Source organism: Capricornis sumatraensis, chromosome 2, assembly GCF_032405125.1.
Source record: "Capricornis sumatraensis isolate serow.1 chromosome 2, serow.2, whole genome shotgun sequence".
In the NCBI taxonomy this organism is placed as follows: domain Eukaryota; kingdom Metazoa; phylum Chordata; class Mammalia; order Artiodactyla; family Bovidae; genus Capricornis; species Capricornis sumatraensis.
Genome location: NC_091070.1, coordinates 166,039,212 through 166,054,808, shown reverse-complemented (window position 1 = coordinate 166,054,808; position 15,597 = coordinate 166,039,212). Strand labels below are relative to the sequence as shown.

Genomic DNA, 15,597 nt, shown 5'->3' with positions numbered 1-15,597 from the left:
AAGTTTCCAGCATTATTCCAGTTAGCATAGGGGGGGAATGGGCAGAAAGATGGCATTAATTTTCAATTTCAGTGATGGCAGGCAGGTGACAAAGTTTTCTTTGAGAGTATTTTCTTGGCTTCATTTGGGAGCAAACACCAGTGGGAAAGAGACCAATCTGCATAGCCTTAGGAAAATAATGTCAACCAATCACTTAAGTTTCTACTCCTTTTCTGGGCAAGAGAAAGAAGATGACCACCACAGGGAAAAGACACCATCTTCACCGAAGCCTGCTCTGTGTACACTGAACTATTCCACTTGTAGCACAAGATTCTGCTTTGAGAAGTTTGTTCTTAATTTGTAGACTTCTTTTGAATCCTCTCTGATTTCACTTATTGTCAATTCACTGGGCTTTAAAGACATAGATAAACAGGAGTAAAATAACTGTTCCTGGTCTACAAATTTCATCAAAATATTAAAGCTTGTAGATAGTTTTGACTTCCCTGCACTTATTCCTAAAGTGTCATAAATGTATACCCCACACATTTTTTTTAATTTTTATCAGTTGTTTTGATAATGTTGCGGGAAAAAAAGCAGAATCAAAGTGGGAGGGGAAAAAAACCACAATAATTCATTTTTTATTAATGAGATTCAATTTCATTATTTGCAGATTTACCTCACACAGTAGTTTGAGGATCATACGAGGTGACTGTTTGAATGTGTTTCCTCTGGGAAAATTACTTAATCTATAAATTGAGGATAATATAAGCTTTTATTTCAGAGTTGTTATGAAGATTAAATTTATAAATTCATGTAAAGTGCTTAGAATAGAAGGTGGCTCAGAGAAAGCACTCAAATTAACATCAGTATTATTACTCTTTTTGTGAATAAGCTGTAAATCTGAAGTTACTTATTGAAGCACTAAAGAGACCAAATAAGGAAGAAGAGAAATAATGGGAAAATGGATAATCTGGTAAATTTGCCTCCAAATGACTGGGATTTGGCTATAATGTGTGCTGGTGCCTTATCAAAACTGGGACTGTAGAAAATTGACATTCTAAGAACAAAAGAAATATCATCAATTTTGCAAAATGAAATTGGCAATTTAAAAATACTGACAAATAGGGAACTATAATAAACAAAACAAAAAAATCGAGACTCAGTCAGTCACTTTGTGATGTTAAAGGTGCTAACTCCAAATTTCTTAGTTCTTTACACTAATATTTTCTTGAAAAGCAAAAGAAGTTTACAATATATGAAAATCCCACATCCAGAGTACAATTTTCACTTAAATTTCCTGTGGGTATGTGTACTAAGTTGCTCCAATCATGTCCAACTCTTTGTGACCCTATGGACAGTAGTCTGCCAGGCTCCTCTGTCCATGGGATTCTCCAGGCAAGAATACTGAAGTGGGTTGCTGTTTCCCCCTCCAGGGGATCTTCCCTACCCAGGTATCAAACTCTTATCTCTTATGTCTCCTGCACTGGAGGACAGTTTCTTTACTACTAGCATCACCTGCAAAGCCCTTTAAATTTCTTCTGCCGTGCTCAGTCACTCAGTTGTGTCCGACTCTTTGTGACCCCATGGACTATGGCCCATCAAGCTCCTCTGTCCATGGAGGCTAGAATACTGGAGTGGGTTGCCATGCCCTTCTCAAAGATCTCTTTTTAACCCGGGGATCAAAGCCAGGTCTTCTTCATTGCATGTGGATTCTTCATTGTCTGAGCCACCTTAAATTTCCTAGCATTTCCTAAAGATATAACTGAACAGAAAGTATAAGATGGTAGAACTGTCTTGTTCACTTAGCATGCAGAAAATGAATACTGATCTAATTTTATTGCTGTTGATGCTTTATCATCAGTAGCACGTATTATAAGAGCATGTGTGTGTGTGCATGTGTGCACATGCTCAGTTGCTCACTGAGTGTCTGACTCTTTGTGACCCCATGGAATGTAGCCTGCCATGCTCCTCTGTCCATGGGATTCTCCAGGCAAGAATTACTGGAGTGGGTTGCCATTTACTCCTCCAGAGGATCTTCTCAACCCAGGGATTGAACTCAGTCTCCTGTGTCTCCTGCAATGGAAGGTGGACACATTATGGCTGAGTCACCTAGAAAGTCAGTAAGTCGTTTTATATATATATACATTTCACAGGTAAATACCATGTAGGATTTGAACCTGAGTGGGGAGACCCCAGTGGATTTCTAGTCCATCTTCTTAACCACTCAGCCACGACTACACTAAGAAGGAATTATTTCACAGGTAACTACCCTGCTTATTTAACTTATATGCAGAGTACATCATGAGAAACGCTGGGCTGGAAGAAGCACAAGCTGGAGCCAAAATTGCCAGGAGAAATATCAATAACCTCGGATATGCAGATGACACCACCGTTATGGCAGAAAGTGAAGAGGAACTAAAGAGCCTCTTGATGAAAGTGAAAGAGGAGAGTCAAAAAGTTGGCTTAAAGCTCAACATTCAGAAAACTAAGATCATGGCATCCTGTCCCATCACTACATGGCAAATAGAGGGGGAAATAGTGGAAACAGTGGTGACTTTATTATTGGGGGCTCCAAAATCACTGCAGATGGTGACTGTAGCCATTAAATTAAAAGATGCTTACTCCTTGGAAGGAAAGTTACGACGAACCTAGACAGCATATTAAGAAGCAAAGACATTACTTTGTCAACAAAGGTCCGTCTAGTCAAGGCTATGGTTTTTCCAGTAGTCATGTATGGATGTGAGAGTGGGACTATAAAGAAAGCTGAGTGCCGAAGAATTGATGATTTTGAACTGTGGTGTTGGAGAAGACTCTTGAGAGTCCCTTGGACTGCAAGGAGATCCAACTAGTCCATCCTAAAGAGATCAGTCCTGGATGTTCATTGGAATGACTGATGCCAAAGCTGAACCTCCAATACTTTGGCCACCTCATGAGAAGAGCTGACTCATTTGAAAAGACCCTGATGTTGGGAAAGATTGAGGGTAGGAGGAGAAGGGGACAACAGAGGATGAGATGATTAGATGGCAGTACCAACTCAATGGACATGAGTTTGGGTGGACTCCAGGATTTGGTGATGGACAGGGAGGCCTGGTGTGCTGCAATTCATGGGGTCACAAAGAGTCAGACATGATTGAGTGACTGAACTGAACTGATATATATATATATATATATAATATATATATAAAGAATCAACATTATAACCTGCAGTAAGAACAAAGAAAATGATAGTCTTCACTAGGAAAAAAAGTCAATACTTTGATAATGTTAACTCAGATAGTAAGTCTTATCTAGGATTGATTTAACATAGAAATCTGAATAAGTCTTTTTGATTACTAATATTCAAACTCAGAAGTTCTGTGTTTACTTTTACTATTTCTGTTTAATTCTCTGTGCCATTAGTTATCTGATATTACTTTTCTGATTCTAAATATGCAATGAATCCATCTAGCTAATACTGATTAAAAAGTAATTAAAAACAAATGAGTCTTCTACATGAAGAAACATTTTCATATTTCATTATAAATTGGTTGGGAAAATCCAAAATCATATATCCATGTTAAACTCTTCTTTAAGGTCTCAGATTACTTCTTAGTTTGTGTCTCATTCATTCTCATAATTGTCCTCTGAGATAAACATGAAACAGAATGACTTAGAAAAATGATTCCTGAACAATGACACTGTCAAATTAGACTAGAGAACTTTTCAAATTTAAAACTGTGGAGTTGATCAGCAAAACTTAAGTGACATAAGTCCTTTTTTCCTTCTCTTTTTAAAAATAAAATATTAGCTTAAAGTTTTTTATAATGGTTTATTCCTTTATTTTTCTCTTTTTATACAGTAAAAGAATTTGTAATCTTGTAGAGTGGATGTTTTGAGGACATTCTACCTAATTATTGTGCTTGAGTTGTTTTCTCTATTGTGTGATCTTATTTGACAACAGATGAAAGAGGTCATACTTCTAGTTACAAGGAAAAGAATTTCTGAAATTGGCAAAGGTGTTTTATTTATTTGGATGAAGTTCACAGAAAGCATGCATCCTGGAATGTAAGCCTTGGGTTAATTTAGACCCTCAGTTTTTAATAGGTTATATTTTCCATTTAGTACAAGAAGTCACAAGGAAATAGGCACCTCATTAAAAAAAAAAACTTGTTACACAGCTATCTAGAAGCACAGTAGAGTTCATACATTTTCAATTTTGCATTATTATTCATTTCCTAAGAAATTTCTTTGGAGTGTATAAAAATACATTTGTTTTACAAAAATTCTACTTCCTCAAAAATTTTTAGTAATATTTTACATATGAAAGAAAATGTGGATGTAATATTATTGAGACATAGATTTCTAAATCTTAAAATATTCTTTAAATATTACTTAAAAGCCATACCAGAGATCAAACTGCCAACATTTAATGGATCATAGAGAGATAGGGAATTCCAGAAAAACATCTACCCGTTACATCAACTATGCCAAAGCATTTGACTGTGTGGATCATAATAAACTGTGGAAAGCTCTTAAAGAGATGGGACAGACCATCTTACCTTTCTTCCGAGAAACCTGTATGCAGGTCAAGAAGCAACAGTTGGAACTCTGTATGGAACAAACGACTGGTTCAAGATCAAGAAAGGAGTACTTCAGGGCTGTCTGCTGTCACCCTGTTTGTTTAATCTATACACTGAGTGCATCATGAGAAATGCCAGACTGGATGAGTTACAGGCTGGAATCAAGATAGGCGGGAGAAACATCAACAACCTCAGATATGCAGATGACACCACTCTAAAGGTAGGAAGCAGAGAAACTAAAGAGCCTCTTGATGAGTGTGAAGGAGGACAGTGAAAGAGCTGGCTTAAAAGTGAATATTAAAAAAATGAAGATCATGGCACCCGGCCCCATTACTGCATGGCAAACAGAAGGAGCAAAGGTGGAAGCAGTAACAGATTTCCTCTTCTTTGGGCTCTAAAATCACCCCAGATGGTGACTGCAGCCATAAAATAAGAAGACGTTTGCTTCTTGTCTGGAAAGCAATGACAAACCTAGACAGTGTGTTGAAAAGCAGAGACATTCTTCTGCTGACAAAGGTTTGTATAGTCAAGATTATGGTCTTCCTAATGGTCACGTACAGTTGTGTGAACTGGACCATAAATAACACGGAGCACCAAAGAATTGATACCTTTGAACTGTGGTGCTGGAGAAGACTCCTGAGAGTCCCTTGTAGAGCAAGGAGATTAAACCAATCAATCTTAAGGGAGATCAACTCTGAATACTCAGTGGAATGACTGATGCTGAAGCTGAAACTCCACTATTTTGGTCATCTGATACGAACAGCTGACTCACTGGAAAAGTCCCTGATGCTGGGAAAGATTGAGGGTAGAAGGAGAAGAGGGCATTGAAGGATGACATGGCCTCACGGAAGCAATGGACATGACCTTGTGGAAACTTTGGGAAATGGTGAGGGACAGGGAGGCCTGGCGTGCTGCAGTTCATGGGACCACAAAGAGCTGGACATGACTGGGTGACTGAACAATGACAAAAATCATAAGGCACCTCCTTCCAAGGACTGGAGAAAAGGAAAGATAGGAAGGTAGAGAAGGGGGGCAAAGAGGGCGAAAAAGAGAAAGGAAGAAATGAAAGAAAATGCTGGCACTGGCTGCTACTAAATTCTCTACTCCTAAGCTCAAATATCACAAAAGGTGGTGATGGTGGTGGTTTAGTCACTAAGTTGTGTCTGACCCTTGTGACTCCATGGACTACAGCCTGTCATTTCCATCTCCAGGGGTTCTTCCTGACCCAGGAATTGAATACGGGTCACCTGCACTGCAGTCAGATTCTTTACCAACTGAGCTACAAATAATAAGTATAAAAGGATAAGAAAAGTTGCAGATAAACTACCAGAAGTGCTGATTATGCCAGATGAGAAATGAAAATCAAATATTCAAAAGATATCCATGTTCAGCCTTAAGACAAAAAAGACAAGATTCAGAATCTGCTGTGAAAAATCACTTCTTTAGTGGAAACTGATCCAGGCAGTTTTGATCCACTGTACCTTCTGGGTTTGTAACTCCACAGAAGACAAATATGAGTATATTTTAAAGATTAATTTTCTTTGTTTTTGTTCCAAACCAACTTAATAAATACTCACTTAGGTAGCCAGACTTTTTAATTGGCCTCATCATGGCAAAACTAAACTGACAGACCATCTTTTTTGGTCAGATAAATAGAATGTCAGTATATTAAATTATTAAGTGTATCAATTTTTAAACTTTCAAAACTATAACAAGTTTCAAAAATGACAGGGACAAAATGAATATTCTAACTGTTGGAATGAGGAAATCATTTTGCTTTTTTCTCAGTCATTTTAAAAGTAATGATGATGCTTTATCATATATGAAAATGCTTGCTCTGTTTCCCCAAAAATGTGCTGACACATTTTATGACATTTTGTCCTACACTGTAATATTTATTTTATAAAATATTTGTATCAGTGAAAACATTTTTAAATAAGTTGATACAGAATCTAGTTCATCAGTGTATTAGACTTATCTTTGTTACATTTGTTCTTTGGAATTATATTCATGAAGAACAGATAATGTTTATGAATTGAATGCATGAATATGATATATCTATATTTAAACAAATAACAACATAAGCATCCTAATGAAAATTAACTTGAATGTCGATATATTTATTCACAGTGATCTTGCAATTATTACATGCAATATCAAAATATATCAAAATCAAAAAAGTTTCATTCCATACTACTCATGAAAAATATTTCACCACACATTAATTTATAACCACACACCATTTTCTTAACATCATTTTGGCAATTAATCTACTTTACCCATCAGATTTGGCTAAAAGTTACCCATCAGATTTTGAAAATTAAACAAAAATCTCTCAAAATCTCACTGTCATTGAGGATAGGAAAAAAATATATATATTTTTTAATAATTTAAATTCAATTTATGTCATATATATAAATTATAAATAAAAGTCCGAGAACAGTTTTGAGCACCAATAGCATCATTTTCATAAATGAACTATCTTACAATGATATTTACTTGGGTGAGAAATGAATGACACCCATTAGCTTGTTTAGCATGTTTGTTCTTAAAAATCACTTACATGCAGAATATAATTATACTTCATAAAAGACAAAAGATATATGTGTATATATATATATATATATACACACATCATAGAGCCATGACTATGTGTAAGTATCATTATTAACTATGAAATATCATTGAGATGTGAGCAAAGAAGACCTATTTTTCTGGTCACATTTCTATTACAGACATTATTACTTCATTAAATATTTATAACTACAGTTATTATTTGCAGGACATAGTTTAGAGTATACCTAATAGTGTTAACCGATGTGCTTGTACACAACACACACATTTTTGCATGCTTTGTATCTGTTTTGATGACTGTTGCTTTGCCTATTTTGATGAGCCTCCTCTTTATTACTGAAAAAAAAAATTGTTATGGAAGCAATTACATGTTCTCAGCACTTCTATTTTATCCTGGGCAGATTCATGTTAGTGGACCATTTTAATTAATATTTCTCCCACATTCTGCTCTTAGATAGCTACTGTCACACTGTTCTTTCTACCTTTACCAGCCTGATACTGCTCTCTAGTTTATTATGATATTCTTCCAGTTGAATTTTACAAGCATACATATGGTTATTAGATAATAATGAAAAACTACTTTTTAATCATACAGTGTCTCCTTGAGTTAGGCACCAAGACTTCATTATTTTCTGTAAAGTGCCTGTGATGTGGTTCATAATAGCATGTCTCGAGCTGTGAAAAAATTTTATACATGCATACAATTACATCCTTCCTGACCCTTCCTCTTCCTACCTGGGACAAGTGTTTTCCTCCTACCCATTCTGACTACACGAAACTTCCAAAAATATTGCCCTACTTAGTGAGCTGATACGAGAGTAGAGACTATTTTCTTACCCCAACCCCATCCTTTCACCCAAACATGCATTGAACTGCATCCTCCACCTTGCTCCTGCTTCTTGCTTCTCACAGCTCAGTTCATTCCAACTCAAGCAATAGTGTTTTAGGTGTACCCAAAGATTATTTCAGCCATTCCTACCTTCTTCCCTTTTATAACGTCATTACCTGGGAGAGGAGGGATCTTTAACTTCCTATATTTGTAAACTACTGTGCACTAGAAGGTAACCAAAAATGTACTGAGAACCATAAGGAATAGGAATAATAATATATATTTAAAGAATTAAAATCACCTACATTTTAGAGTTAAATTTCAAAAATTTCAATGGTCTTTAAACATACCCCAAAATTTCTACACAATCTTTTTCACCTCCTATCTTAAAATGTACTTACATGTCAGCATAAAGATAAGTGTATAAATAAATTATCATTAATACTTCAATAAAGTGGTAATAAATAAACTCTTGTTAAAATTATACTGTCCCAACAATTTGATTTAAAAATCTGTACTGCCTGGATTATGTCAGGTGACTGATAATACACTGACATTTTTGGTAATCTAGAGAAGGCTGAGATTCCAGGGTTTGAGTCATAGGTTTACCACATTACCCTTGGGATCTTGGAAAACTCACTCAAGCTTTCAGAGTCCTACTTCTCTCATATGTAAAGGCTGTAGCATGGAGCTCAACAGAAGCTATTAACAGCTATAATCAGTTATATTGGTGTTTGTCAGTAAAAGACAGCATCTGTAGTTTATATTTCAAAAGCTTGATATAAGAATAAAGATACACTGGGTAGAAGCAGCATAAACTATAATAAACTGTACAAATATAAAGTATTATTGGTTTTAGGGTTGGGTAAGTGACCTCTTGTGGGTTGACCCTCACTAATCCATTCTTACTCTACCTAAGGGAGTCATCTTTCTAATATCAACAGTCTCATCATTGTAATTCAGCTACTTAATATCTACCAGTGGTTCCTTTTTGGTTAACAGAACAAAGTCCATACCTTTGACATCTTGACTTAATTTCCACTGATCCCTCAACTAATATATATTGTGATATATAGTCAGCATGAAATAATTGGAGCTCCTCAAAACAAAATAAAAAAGCAAACAAAACACATGTTCAACTTCTAGGCCTTTGTTACTGCTGATTCCTTTTGCCTGAGTTCTCTTGGTCACTTTGTTGATCTTAATGTGGGTGTTTTTCCTGTTCTTCTCCTTGTGACCCTATGGACTGTAGCCGATCAGGCTCCTCTGTCCATGGAATTCTCCAGGTAAGAATACTGGAATGGGTTGCCGTATGCTTCTCCAGGAGATCATCCCAACCCAGGGATCGAACCTGGGTCTACTGCACTGCAGGAAGATGCTTTATCCCTGAGCCACCAGGGAAGCTCACCTTAATAAGTCGATCTTTATTAAATTGATCGTAATAAAACAAATTTATTCTCAATTCTGAGTATAAATGTCACCTCCACTCGCAAAGTTCCTTGTAGTTGATTGGACATTTCAAATTTACCTCTTCTAATACCTTTTATAACATTGTGTCAAACTATTAATATAATTCTGTGACTGACCCCAGATATACTAGAAATCAAGGCCAATTTCCTATTTATAATTTTAACCCAAGGGCAGAGCAGTATCTGATAAGCAGAGGCCTTATGGTCAAACACAGTGAGTAATAATATAGGCACGGGATGAGATAGACTTGGGTTCAAATCCTGGCTCCTCTACTTATTTGTTTTGTCACTTGAGATTTTCACTTTACCTTCTTAAGACTCTATTTCCTTGTAGATATAATGGGAATAATAATGGATGAAGGTGTTATGCTAATTAATATAGTGGACTAAGTGCAGAGTAGATATTAACTATCCTAATGATGATGGTGATAATGATAATGATGATGAACATAATAAGTACTTGTTTAATAAAAAGATAATTAATGAGACAAAATCACTACTATTAAAACTTGTTTCTATGGGACTGTGTAATCCAAAGTCTAAATAACTTATTCAAAACTAACTCTTGGAACAGAATACATTTAGTAAGGTTGGGTTATTATCATGATATTTATTTGGGAGGTCTTTGAGGGAGACAAATTTTATAAAGATAATGAAAGTGAAAATCAGTTGTGTCCGATTCTTTGTGATCTCATGGACTATACAATCCATGGAATTCTCCAGGCCAGAAAACTGAAGTGGATAGCCTTTCCCTTCTCCAGGGGATCTTTCCAACCCAGGCATCCAACCCAGGTCTCCAGCATTGCAGGTGGATTCTTTACCAGCTGAGCCACAAGGGAAGCCCAAGAATACTTGAGTGGGTAGACTATCCCTTCTCCAGTGGATCTTCTCAACCCAGGAGTCAAACTGGGGTCTCCTGCATTGCAGGCATATTCTTTACCAACTGAGATATCAGGGAATGAAGATGATATTTATAATTCCTCCCCCCCAAAAAACCAATTTTCATTGCTCAAAATGTAGGCATCCTCTGTAACAAAAATTCTGCCCAGTGACTTCATAGTGGTCTACTAACAATCTTAGAGAAAAGTAGGAAAGATGAGAAGCTCTTTAGAGATGAGAAAAAGGCAACAAGATTATTCATGCCCAATATATAACCTAGATGATTCAGAAGTTAAAAATGTTTTAATTCCAAAAATCAGAGTAAATGTATTTACTGAAAAAAAGTGTCCAATCTGTCAGTGAATTAATAAAAGGTGAAAAAGATGAAAATCACTGATTGAACAATTTAAGAGGATATTATAAACCTCAAATAGTGAATATCAACACAAGTGAATATGTACCATTCTTTAAATGAGAAGGGAATTTAAGAAGAATTTTAAAAGAAAAAACTTCCCATTAAAAACTGTGTTCTGTTTAAAAATGAAGTGCAGCGCCAAAGGTCTTGACATATTTTTATTTTTCAATGGAAAATATTTTCTCCCCTTCAGCTGGCTATTGACTTAACTGCAGGGGGAAAAAACAACTGCATTGGATAATGGAAGATGTATTTTCAAAAGAAATCATTACAAACATGATTATGAACTGGTTGACTGATGAGGGTCCAAATTGTGAAAAATTACTGATGTTAATGACGGTAATCATGATAGTTGAAAAGTATCTAAAGAACAAAAAGGCAACACTGCTTATAAAGTACTCTGGTATAATTTGCAATGATTAGTGGAAAAACACACTAATATGTCTGATGCCATATTTTGAAGGTCACTCAACTATCAACTTGCCATAATGCCATTCAATTAAATACACAATAAAAATTCAAGATTATTTACGGAAAGAGTTTTGTAGTGCTTGTACAATAGTAAATTACAAATCTTGGCTGTATATACAAGGAGAAATGCCTGATCTAATGCACCATTAAGCAACTGTAGCTTTGCTCCACATTTTTTAAACATTAAACTAATTATGATGAGGTCTGGCCTTACTATATACTGCATATTTAATCTTTTTAAAAGCCTATCAAATTGAATTATAAGATGCAACTTGTTTATGCTATATGCAAACACACACAATATTAACAATGTACAATATGCTGGCTTAATTAGAAAAAGTTCATGTTATCTTAAATACATTTAAGAGTGTAATACTACAAAGTTCTAATCTGAACTTGCCATTTAATTATATTTTAAAACTAATTTATCTAAGTTGGAACTTTTTTTTTCTTGCTTTCTCCTACAGAGAATTTTGCCCTATTGACCTAGTTAAACTAGATTCTACTAAAAATGAAAGAGAGAATAAAGATTCAGTGAAGACTGAGGAAAGAAGAGGCATGATAATGATGGAGATGACAGATAAGAAATCACTTAAATTTGATTATCAGATGGTGTTCTGTTCATCAAGCCAACGGGCTAAATTGTAACCTCAAAGGAACTTTCCTGGAGTTCTTTCTCCAGGCTCTAGCCTAAAGTTCCATAAACAAGATCTACTATTTCAGAACAGAATATATTTCAAAATTTTCTCTCTCTCTCTCTCCAGGGTATATGTTCAGAGTACACAGGAGAAAAAATTTGAATTTCTTAATGATATTCTCAAATTTAGATACTCAAGTACTAAGGAAGGTTTCTAAATGCATCACGTATGGATATAGCCTGGTCGTCATGAATTCTCTGTGCTTTTTTCCCTGAAAGTATTGACTTTGCTCTCTGCAACCTAGTTTTCCAGCTTAAGTTCAAGGGCAATCTACCCAAACTATTGGATTGGCCAAGAGTTCATTCAGATATTTCCATGCCATTTTATGGAACTACTTTCTAACTAACCCAATAAGATATGCATGGAATCACCAAAAATCCATAATCAAGTATAAAGTTTGACCTGTGAAGTTCAAATTTATTGTTTAGTTAATTAAGCTTTCTTTCTTTTTTTTTACCAATAGCATGAAATCAAGCAGTATAAAGTAAGACAACTTAATTTCTAGATTAGAAAAAAAGCAGTCATATCAGAACTTAATATTAAAATACACAACAAAAGAGGTAATAAACATTGTTTACCTTCACAAATTGTGACACCATTTCCTGAATATCCAGTGTTGCAATAGCAGCCTTCAGCTCCATTCCGAATTTCACATTTTGCATTTGGGTGACAAGGCGTCTTGGTACAGTTTTGAGTGCAGCAACAATTCAGCAAAGTGGAAAAACCCACTAAGGAAAGTAGAGAGTATACCTTTTCAAAAATAAAAACCTTCTTCCATTGTTGAATTAGACAATATATACATTAATATCCTTTTTTTTCCCCATCTAGATACTTTATGAGAATTCCCTAAAGGAGAATTTAGGTAAATAACAGGACACAAGCAAGAATTAACACTTTTCTTCATTTTCAACATTTATCAAGTAAACCTCAACCAAGTTGAAACATCGTAATCAACCTGGCTTTATAAAGAAAACAGTATTCTAATATCAGTGGACCTTTCACCCAGAGGTGAGATACTTTTAAATGTAGTTGCATGACTGTAAAACAATATCCATACCCTGGGAATGACTCTGTGCAGAAAGAAATCAAGGTGAACTGAGTATCTTGGTCTTTTCAAAGTCAAATCTGTTGTTTTAAGATGAAAAGCAATGTATTATATCATCGAGCAGGACAAATGCAATTAATGTTTTTTTTTTTTCTTTTTCCTGTGTTCTAAAGATCTTTCAAAATTCTATCTTTTCCATAATAAAGTTTATTTTATATTTTCTCCCATTAGAAGGGGACAAAAAAAAAAAAAAAACAACCCTCCATGTACTTGTCAAAGACTGAGCTTCCAGAAACGGGACGCCATTCAAACATGACCAACAACTTGCAGCGTAAGAGAGTACAAGCCTTTATTTCAGAGTTCTTGTAAACAAAGTTGGCAATGGTATTTTGTGGGCTGTTAGGAAAAGATAAGGAAAAGCGGTAGGACGTTCTTTTTTTTATTGTTGTCCTAGTCCTTCTCAAGACAAGCCTGCTTGAGATGGGCAGTTATGAATCATGCAAGTCATTATTCTGAAAACTGTCATCCAAGATAAATTGGCCTTATCTGGTAACAAGAGATTCTTAAACATTCAATTATAAATCCCAGCTTCACATAGGGCTGTATATAGTGTCTAAACCAGAATTAATTTGGCTTCAAAGATGTGATTTATTATTTTTCTACACAGTATCATCAAAATGTTGATTTTTAAGAAACTCAAAGTCTGGGCCAGCAGTCCCCCTTGAAACAAGGCCAGGAAACCTCTCACAAGTGTTAATGGTTTGAAGTTCCCAGATTTTTTGAGGGACAATCCGAAGAAAGGTCAAAGTCTGGGACTTTGGGGACTTAGGGACCTGGTCAGCAAGAACAAAGAGATGACTTAGTCCCTGGGTACTGAATATCGAACCCCAGCGTTGAAAGGCCAAGGAGAAAAACATCCTGGGAAGGGCTTTTTCAGTTCTCCCAGGAGTCTTGGCGAAATGCACATGGCCCGTGAGTACCACCTTAGAAATACCATACTCCCTACAGGTGCTGGTCCGGGCAGCCCTGGCCGCCGGGCACCTGACACTTACCTAGAAGCGGGAGGAGTCTCATTGGCGGCGCCGCGGTGCTGGCGGTGGCGGTGGCGGAGGCGCGGGCGGAGCGATGGGACCAGCGGACCGAGTACCTGGGACGCGGCGGGGCGGGCGCGCCAGACTCCTGGCTACGGCCCGCGTGACGCGGACGCTTCCTCCCGCCACTTTCCGGCCTCTTTTGTGTGAGTGCGTGTGTCCAGCGCTGAGTCTGCAGGCCATGTCCGGACCTGACCCCTACGCCACCCTGACCTCCTCCCGGCCGCGGGGCTACCAACCCCGTGAGCTCCGCGGAGTCTGCGGAGGGATTTTGCCCCGTCCCCGGGCGCGGGGTTCAAGGTGCAGACCTTCAAGTCAATGCGTTCCGGGTGTCTTTGGAGCGTATCCCCGAAAGAACTTCCAAAACTGCCTAGATCTCAGGGGCGCCTTCCTACAACCTCAATTCCCAGGACACGTCTTTTTTTTTTTTTTTCTCCTCCCTCCACTAATACTTGTCCCTAAAGAACTGTCGGTCCAGATTCATGTTGATGTATGGCAAAACCAATACAATATTGTAAAGTAATCAACCTCCAATTAAAATAAATAATTAAAAAAAAAAAAAATAGAAGTAGACTGGAAACTTGGCTCCAAACGACAGGGCTTGGATTTCCAGCTTTCAGTCTGCACCTTGTGGGAACTCAGGGTTCCATAGTGAAGAATAAAAAGTACTCTATCTTGCTTACAGGTTAGGCTTATGTCTAAAATGAGTAAAAACCAAGCAAACCAAAAACACAAGTGTTAAGAATTAAATGTCTACGAGCTTCTCCAACTAAAATTTACCCCTCTGCTCACCAGTCACCTCTCCTGAACCCCTGGTACATTATATATAGCTTTCATGTTACTATATATGAGTTGATTACATAGATTCAGATCATTTAGGTTGAAACAAGGAAACAGTTTTAGTGTAAAAGTTAAACTGTCAGGTGAGGCTGATCTATAAGACAGAAAGCAGATAAGTAGTTCCCCGAGGTTGGAGTGGAGTGTGGGATTGACTGCAGGGAAGCACAGAGGGAAATGTGAGATAATGGGAATATTCTGCATTTTGACTGGTATGGTGGTTACCTAAATGCATGGGTTTGTCAGATGTCATCTCTTAAAATTTGTGCATTTTATAGCATGTAAATTATGCCTCGATAAAGTAGTATAAAGAAATGACTGATCTTTGTGTCTCAGACACCAGTCATTTCACCTTTTAACAGTGGGCTACACCTTTGTCACATTTCATATGCCTTCTGTTTAATTGAAGAAACATGTTAAGAATCTACTTTGCATTCACAAAGATGAACAAGCTGTGGCCCTTGGACTCCAAAAAGACCAAAATAAACTAGTGGAGTGTTAATCACTCAGTCCTGTCCGATTCTTGTGATCCCATGGACTGTAGCCTGCCAGGCTACTCTGTCCTAGGAAATCTCCAGGCACGAATATTGGAGTGGGTTGCCATTCCTTTCTCCAGGTGATCTTCCTGACCCAGGAATCGAACCCAAAGCACCTGCATTGCAGGCAGATTCATTGCTGCCTGAGCGACTATGGAAGCCCAATAAACTAGTGGGGCAACAACTATAACTGATCACAATAACACAATCACAAT

The 15,597-nt window shown here is 36.9% G+C and overlaps 1 protein-coding gene across 2 annotated transcripts in view; it reads right to left on the bottom strand.

The window, feature by feature from the left end:
• ADGRL4 (adhesion G protein-coupled receptor L4) overlaps positions 1-14,087 on the bottom strand; it is a 138,596-nt gene extending 124,509 nt beyond the window's left edge. For both annotated transcript variants that reach the window (XM_068963952.1, XM_068963951.1), the window contains exons 1-2: positions 13,971-14,087; positions 12,452-12,601 (exon numbers count right to left, since the gene is read on the bottom strand). In XM_068963952.1, coding sequence (XP_068820053.1) covers positions 12,452-12,601; positions 13,971-13,992 — 172 coding nt within the window. In that variant the 5' untranslated portion in view covers positions 13,993-14,087. The remainder of the gene's footprint in view (positions 1-12,451; positions 12,602-13,970) is intronic.
• Positions 14,088-15,597: the final 1,510 nt, after the last annotated feature.